At 39.9% G+C, this 8,343-nt stretch overlaps 1 protein-coding gene across 3 annotated transcripts; it reads right to left on the minus strand.

Annotated features, from left to right (window-relative positions):
* Nucleotides 1-60: 60 nt before the first annotated feature.
* Nucleotides 61-7,155, minus strand: LOC124305511 (solute carrier family 41 member 1-like). 3 transcript variants are annotated; one of them, XM_046765046.1, is made up of 9 exons: nucleotides 6,948-7,155; nucleotides 4,934-5,053; nucleotides 3,866-4,141; nucleotides 3,499-3,782; nucleotides 2,404-2,728; nucleotides 1,688-1,982; nucleotides 1,384-1,589; nucleotides 1,138-1,286; nucleotides 61-1,015 (listed from the first exon to the last, which is right to left on the minus strand). In XM_046765046.1, the coding sequence occupies exons 3-9, from the start codon at nucleotides 4,137-4,139 to the stop codon at nucleotides 836-838; spliced, it is 1,713 nt and encodes a 570-aa protein (XP_046621002.1). In that variant the 5' UTR covers nucleotides 4,140-4,141; nucleotides 4,934-5,053; nucleotides 6,948-7,155; the 3' UTR covers nucleotides 61-835. The 3 variants fall into 3 exon arrangements, with proteins under 3 accessions (XP_046621002.1, XP_046621003.1, XP_046621001.1); XM_046765047.1 differs by lacking the exon at nucleotides 6,948-7,155 and adding an exon at nucleotides 6,351-6,600; XM_046765045.1 differs by lacking the exon at nucleotides 6,948-7,155 and adding an exon at nucleotides 5,726-6,185.
* Between the last annotated feature and the right edge of the window lie 1,188 nt (nucleotides 7,156-8,343).

Raw genomic sequence — 8,343 nt, forward strand, 5'->3', positions numbered from 1 at the left:
TTAGATGACTGTTATCATTATTCACCTATCAAATATCTGAAAAATATACTGAACTCTTTCTTGTGTGCTTTAAAATATCCCCGAGTCATAGTGAGGATTAATATTTGTTCATACATTCAATTACAGTAGATCCATATAACCTAAGTCACTGAGCTTCTTTTTTTTTTTTGCACTTCACGGTTTTCTTTCTTGCATTTTACCGCATCTTCTTATTACGTAAATAGAGTCGGAGGTACAAATACCATTCTGTACGAAGTACTTCGTGTGATACATTTACGTATGATTGCTTTATGGCAATTGATTTGTTTGGATGTAGGTCAATAAGTTCGTGTGTAGGTATATACATAATGAATTTGACTGAAGTTACACGTTAATTCACGCCCAAATGACTGCGGTGAATATGACAGGCATAGAAAGTTCACATATTCATTCATTCTCAAACCAATTCTATTCACTGGCAATGAATCATTGAAATCATATTGTGACCGGATAATATCTAAAGACCGCCAATAATCTGCTTTAGGATAAAACGAAATTCAATTCATTTGAATCTTGTGCTTGATTTGAGATATATATTTCGCCGATTCTTGCGCGCGAATATGAGGCCATGATCTGTCGCTGGTTTTTTTCATGGTTTACAATCAATATACTTCTGAAACTTATCACTTCCGATGATGTCTATACCAAATTTACGTTTTTGTTCTTGCAGTCTAATGGTCGACCGTCACCATCGATGATAAAATTTTGTCATCCATGAGTCAAAGCTCCAGGCCTGTGACGATCTCACATCGTTCGCCTTAATGGTTTCTCTCCGGTAATATTAGATGTATACACTTCAATAGTCACCGTATTCGTACCCGATAGACTGCAGCATCTTGAAAGCACCAGCCAGCAACAACGATCCGGTAAGATCACCGAGCGATGTCAAGTACGGGATTGCAGAATTGTCCGGGTCAATTTTGTACCGCCACATCGCGTGGATGATTATGTGAGCGATATAGAGCAAGAGCATTATCTGAAATGAAACAGAGAAACTCGTTCAACCATCTTCTCAATGCCGAATACCAGCTGTATGAAAAATGATTATGCGTATCTAACTACCAAAGAGAAACGCTGGGATTTTTTCACCGATCATACCTGTAATAACGCGGCAGTCAAGTAGGATAGTATGAAATAGATCTGCAGCGTCGAGTAGCCCCATTGAATGTAGTCTGCAGTGAAGATGAAGACCAGTTGACCAGGTATTGCCATACCCATCAGAATTCGTGCTGTTTTGGCGTAAGGTACTAAAAAAGTCAGATTTGATGAGTTTCGGGTATTTTCTAAAGGGCTGAGTGAACTGATCTGTAAATACCCCTTTTTTATTTTTCGTATGCTACCAACCTCCTTTGAAAAGCGCTGCCCACGGAGAAACGAAGATCTTTGCGTGGGGTGGCAAAATTCCCATGATTGAGGTTTGGTGCAATAGTGTTGAGATTCTGGATGCCTGCACCGAGACTAGATTGCCACCAATTCCGTTTATTATTGGTTGAAATATGACGAAGCCGTCGAAGACGTCGACCGCTTGGTCAAGGACTAATCCGCCAAGCCTGCAATAACAAAATGTCGATTTCAATGATCCTGGCACTGAGGTGGTCGGTAAGTGAGATATGAGCAACTATAGCCCCTTCAAATTCGGCACACTAACCCGCTAATGAACAACGCTGACAAAACCGGCGTCCAACCCGTTTTCAGAACGTTTCTGGTATATTTGTTTTTCAGAACTATGCATATCCATAGAGGCAAAAGGCAAATATAACCACCCAGGATGAGGTAGAGAATCCATATCTGATTATCCAGTATTTTAAAGAGTGCGGATGCAACAGTCGCTAAAACGGTGATGGAGACTACGTCACCAATGGATGCAGCGAGCGGTGTAGCAAGATTGTCGGGGTTCATTTTACACCGATGCGATACCATAATTACAGCGATCATTACGAAATCTGGAAGCACACATAGTATAGTTACGTGGTTCTGAGAAAGGTCGGATTATCAATAACGCAATTATCGTAATATCACTCTCGGAGTGATTCTCATCTCGGATTTGATACGTTGAATTTGACCGGTTCAAGTAAAGTGTCAAGTATGCATATTCGTGCATGTAGTGACGTTCGTAACTGCGAGATGTCAGTTAAGAAAATGTTGTTCCAACTGTAAATCGCCGCAAACATTGTCTAGTACTTGTTTCACTAGTCAACAAGCAACTGATCCTACAAGGTGTGCGAATGAAACTCCGTCAAGAACAAGCAACGGAAAATAAGTAAACGGTGCTTTTATTTGCCGGCAGTGCGTCAACGTTGTCAAAACAAATGGCAGACAAACAGGTATCCAATGAATTAATTTTAATCTAGACGTTGGACTCACCTAAGACAAAGCATGAGCTGGTCGCAGTACAAATGCTAGAAGTGGTCAACAGAAGAGCGTGGTTCCAAACGAACTGTCCCTGCATCACCGCCCCCACGGAGAGGGCGAAAATAGATACAAGAATAGCCGCTACTGAAGCCTGAATTTGAACGAGAACCACGTTGCCAATTATCATCTTCATGATCTCTCGGAAGCTTGTCATGTTGCCGATATTTGCCTGTGTGCTCAGTCGTGAGGCTAAACACATGTCGAGATTTCCTTTGAGACCCAGTAGAGCTGGTACAAGGATGAAGAGCTCACTGACGGCCACGAACACCGGCCAATTCTTGAAAATAACATTCAATCATTGGCTTAAGATACCCACATCTGCCCGATTGTGTGTTGAGTGAATTGGATGACGCGACGTCTGTACCAACCGCATCATCCTCAGAATTTGAAAATTTTTAACGCAAGTTGAGACAAATCTGTCCGATACAGTTGGTGGTATTTGCAAAATTTGATACAAGATAAGATCTGTGAGAGGGCGATATTGGTGAAAGTATTTTACGATTCATTCAAACGCTAGGCTCACTCGATGCTACAAAACGATTTAATGATCGGCAGCGGTGACCACTAAACTCGACGGCAATAAAATCAAAGTGATTCCAGATATAATATTACTTTTATACGTATATATACATATGGGGTACGGACGAAGGCTTAGCGAGGTGAATGTCGGAGCAGAATCTATATACGACTATAATACTGATTCACGATAGTTATTACTTTTGTTCCTGTATATCGGGAAATGTGATGTGGGGACATCTCGTAAGAAATGGGGCGTTAAAACAGTCAGGGCCCACTTGACTTTGCCACGAAGTAGTCCATTAATCCAATACAAAATGGCGGATTTCTATCCTCCGCTTTTATTGTGTCATGAAACAACTTTTATTCACCTCTATCGGTCTCCCGCTGCTCCGCCAGACTCGCTAAGCTGCCAGAACCCAGAAACTCCATTCCAATTGTCAAGTGACATGCGGAAGGATTTGGAAAACAGGGCGTGCGAGACAAATACAATACAGGAATTATTAGAAATCACACTCAGAAAATTCCCACCTGCACATTCGACAGAACCAATCCAGCCCCGATGGTGCCAATTCCAGCGATGAAAAACGGTACGGAAATCTGTACCGTTGTCGTGTACCACTTTTCGGCCTTGACAATTTTCCGCTTATCTCCAGAGCCTGGCGATCCAACGGGAAAGTCAGGATCTGGGTCGGAGTTTGTGATCGAGGTGATCGTGACGATGGAACTGCTGCTGGACAGCGATCCGCCTCCTGGACTCGGAGGTGGCAGACCATTCTTTTCGGAATAAGCTCCAAAGGGGAGCTTCAGTGATGCTGGAAGAGTGAAGATTTTCAACTATTAATACCCACGTGTGCCGCGCTTCAGAGTTTCGTGACAAAAATCCGGCCAGACTAACCTGCTATTTTTTTGGCAGTGACTTCGTCAGCGTTAAGATTCGAGATTTCGATGTAGTCATTTTTGGAGAATTTACCGACGTCGAGGGTGAGATCAGCTTTATTGTCACCGACGGTAAACGAGTGATCGTTGTTTATCTTCGCGTGATTTTCCTGTTTGGGTGCTGGGTCGGGATGAGCGTCAGCCGGGCTCTTGTTCGATTTCTGGTTTTGACTGGCCAAATCTGTAATGCTCAACAGTTTTGGTCTGTCCTCCGGATCCGGGAAAGCAACCATATCTAAAAAAAGAGGAATCGTTCCCGAATCACGAACACGTTAACGGAAATGAACGTCACCGCTCGTAGTCGTGGAAATGAATTGTCCATTCCTGTGGAATAACATTTGACAGTCGATTCCATCACCTTCGAATTGAACAGATTCATACGCACGTGTTTGTGAAGCCACGCTTGTTATTCTCGTCAGTGAAACGTTCCGTTTATCATCGGAGGGCAATTACGTTTAAAAAGTATATAACATCAAAACGAAAATAACGTCATACGCCGCGGGTCTCAGTGAATGGTCGAAGTTTCATAGTTCCAGATTGAATTCCGATTTCATTCATGCCGATGCTTTTATCGCGATCAATCTTTACAAAGAAACATTGTGTACACAGCGTATGACGTAGCCTATATTTTTCTCAACTTTTAACCGTTTTGCTCGTTGCCTAAGAATTGATTGACGTATATTGCACCGAATGGAATAGGATCGGGTGTCTCTTTCGGATTATAGTTCAACTGTTATCCTATCATTTAACCATTTTTCTCAGAACGTTGATCGCTGTCGCCTTAATGACGTCTATGATCCGTTTTTCGCAAAATTCTCAATGTGCTTATTTTCTGACAAGTATATATGAATATGGATATATGTATATACTTATATATAGTGTTTACACAGTTGTAATACAATTTCAAGGAAACAGACTATTTGTCACGGAAAAGGCGAATATTTTGTAAAATGTTCACCGTTGACATAGAAAAAAAATAAGGTGATCAGTGGAATAGTGATCACTGAAAAAATGACGGGGAACTCACCGGAATGTGTATTGCAGCGAGTCGTGTGTTGAGTATCTTATACCAGTTGACCAAAGCCACTGCAGAGGTTTTTTTGATATTCCGGACGCCGCCAAGCCGTAAGAGTTCTGCCACCACAATCTGTTTAGAAATGAACGAACTCGTTATTTTCGACTGTAAACTACCGCGATAGGATCACCTTAAAGAATTGACTGGGAGAGATTTCCGAAAATACGTTTTATTCCAACGTTGAAGCAACATTCACGAATGTTCTTCGAACTTGCGAACTAGCGAAATTGCAGCACGATTTACCGCGGCCAACACGCTGCTCATTATAAATAACGTCGCGCGTGGAAGTCTAACAGATTACTTTTTCCTTGAGAACATAATCGGGTCTACCAGGAGTCTCCCTTTCTCTCTTCGTCTCGGGTAGGAATTTTACGGCAGCTAATAAAATTGTTCTTTTCGATCTTCGCCTCGCGATTTTACGTTATTTTTTTTTCCCGATCAGGTTCCCGCTAGTTTCGCGTGTTAAATGTTTAGAAGCAGTTTTTTCACAGTGAATATTTCTCGCTAGTTGACATTTAGTTTCTGCTGTCATTTACCGAACGCCTTGAAAAGAATTCGGACCGTTTGTTATGTCAACTTTCATACAACACTCGACTTTCCGTACACGTGATTTCGAAATTAAAGATATGCCACAACTATAGCATCATACAATCTGCATACACGTATAATCAGAGGATAAGTACGAAGGATAAACAAAAATTTTCCTAAAGTTCCCCAAGTATCTGCGTGCTCTGAATTACTTACGGTGAGAATCCGTTGGAAAAAGTTAGAGCCAGCGTGTTCTATTGATTCGAAGACGAGATCTTTTTCCCCCTCACTCTTCCCAGGCTACCGACCGGACTTCCGAGTCACTCGATGGTGAAAAATTAATTCGAACAATATCGGGCGACAATTTAACAAAGAAAATCGTAGATTTTCAATTATGGATTTTTTTGTCAACTGTTGAAAACCGTAAGGAAAAAAAAATACTGATGCCGAAAACGTTGACGAATGAGGAAATCGAGAAAACCGGTTTGACAAAAACTGCTTTAATAAACGACTGTTTACACTTTCAACTGGTCTGAGATATTTTTAAGCAGCACCGTTTCTCCAACGCCGACCGACCACCGCGAGCGACAACGTTTCACTGATAACTCGTTGCAAAGTTCCGCCTGTCGACGGTCTCACTGCAACACCTCACAATTAAAGATGTTTCACCGTCTCTGTATCAATCCTTAAGTACAATCCGCTCCGTGCACGTGGACGTAATACCCGCCAAGAGTTCCCCAAATCTCGCCCCACCTTTCTTCAATACCGTCGCCTTTGTTTTAAATATTTTTTTTTTGTTTTTAATTCCTAGATGGGATGAAAAATCCCAGTGCTAACAAACATCGAATACCGCATGAAGAATTTCCAAACCGGTTGTAGAGACAAACGTAATTATTGGCAAAACTACCGATCCTTTCGCATCGTCGATCGAGGGATCGTGTTAGTGTAAAGGGTCGAAGGATAGCTGATTTTCGCGATTTTTTTTTTCAATGGGCCAAATACGCTAATCAGTCTCACTTTTTTTTTATGTCAAATCAAAGCACTCGTGAAGAACAGGAAATACATTTGTATGCGTTAATTTTTTCTTCTATTTTTTATATATTTCTTTTTTAACGGTTTTCTCGAAACGTGGCTTTTCAAAGCGGTGTACACTCTCAGAGGAAGAGTTTTCAAACTATCCGACTCAAATTTGGACACAACGTTCTTCACGCCATTCTTTATTTTGCTATGGAAACTTTTTTTTTTTAAATTGTCACACTTTTTTAACGAAAAACTGTAGAAGAAATAAAAAAAAAAAAATCGGATAGTTTTTTTTCAAACCACCGCCATTTTGTCAATTGAGATTAAAAAAAAAAAAAGAAAAAAACTGCATAGCAAGATAGCGGCTTTCGTACTGATTAATAATCTCTTTACAAATTTTGTTTCAGATTATACTTACGGCCACAACCGTATACACCGTGAGGACTCCTTTTTTTCAAAGACATGTTGAACCGTTAAAACAAAAAGTAAGAAAATTAAAAAATTAACTATCGAAAAAAAATCGCGAAACTCGATTATTTTTCGACCCGTTAAACTGGCACAGTGATCCCTTAATTGGATGAAATAACGCCATTTCATCGTCTGGCAAGAACGTCAGCTCAGTTTCAAAGTTTCACATGTTGTTCCGGATCGTACGTGTTTGTTGGAAAACGAACACCGTATCTTGTCTGGTGCTTCATAATAGGCTACAAAATTGAGCTATTATAACGGGTGATAACACTTTTTTTCTTCGAGGCAAATTCTTGGCTGTCTTAATGTTTGCCGCTTCGTCAACAATTTTGTCGCAACTTTCGTCGAAATCGATTGACCGATATTTGTGTTTAATTCGTTTGATTCTACAGTAATAAAAGGAAAAGAAAATCCGAATTATCATTAACACAATCATTGTATACACTGTACATGTGCACGTAATTGAAAAATGGAAGATTTTCGTTTTTAAAACGATTGTAAATGAAAATATCAGTAATTATCGAACGATTGAATCAGCGTAGCCAACTGATTGATATGAATTTCTGAGAAATAGCGCGTCATTTTTCAACATTACAATTATTATACATATATAAATAAATTACAATTATTCAACAGTTATTGAATTTCCCCCTCCTCGCCCAAATTGGCCGATCACCTGACGCACAAAGTATGACCACCTTATTTTTTGATCAAGACAAATCGAAAAAACTAGCGACATAATTATTCGTCGGCCTTCTATCAATTGCTCTACTCCTCTAATCGCATTAACTGAAGTACGATAGCTAATTATTACAGTAGAACCTCGATCAAGCGGAAGCAAATGTGACGTATATATGCTTGTATATTTTTTTTCTCTTTAAATCAACAGTTATTAAGAAACCCCGCAAATATAAACATCAACATCGCATGAATAAAAAGTATTTTTTGTAACCATTGCATCGTTATGATATTATCACGAAATTTCTGGAATATTTTTTGCACTTAGTCTGTCTGTTGACAATATATGGATCATCAGGTTTAACAAGAACAAGAATTATTCCGAAAGTCCGGACAATCAGTATTCGAAATGAACCGCGTCTCTCTGCTAATCGAGGTTTTTAACCTATACTTCTGATAACACAGGTCTGCAAAAAGATATTTTATTCCAGCTGCATGGGATGTTATCGCTAAAAACCGTTTTCGAGTAGGCTGAATCCAAAAATGACTTTCATTTCCCTCCATCGCGTACAGTATTTTTGCAAAATACAAGGTGTTCGCATAATAAAAAGCATAACAATAATGAAAACAACACCATTTCATTACAATGAATTAAGCAATATTTCTTA

This window comes from Neodiprion virginianus, chromosome 5 (assembly GCF_021901495.1).
Source record: "Neodiprion virginianus isolate iyNeoVirg1 chromosome 5, iyNeoVirg1.1, whole genome shotgun sequence".
NCBI lineage: Eukaryota > Metazoa > Arthropoda > Insecta > Hymenoptera > Diprionidae > Neodiprion > Neodiprion virginianus.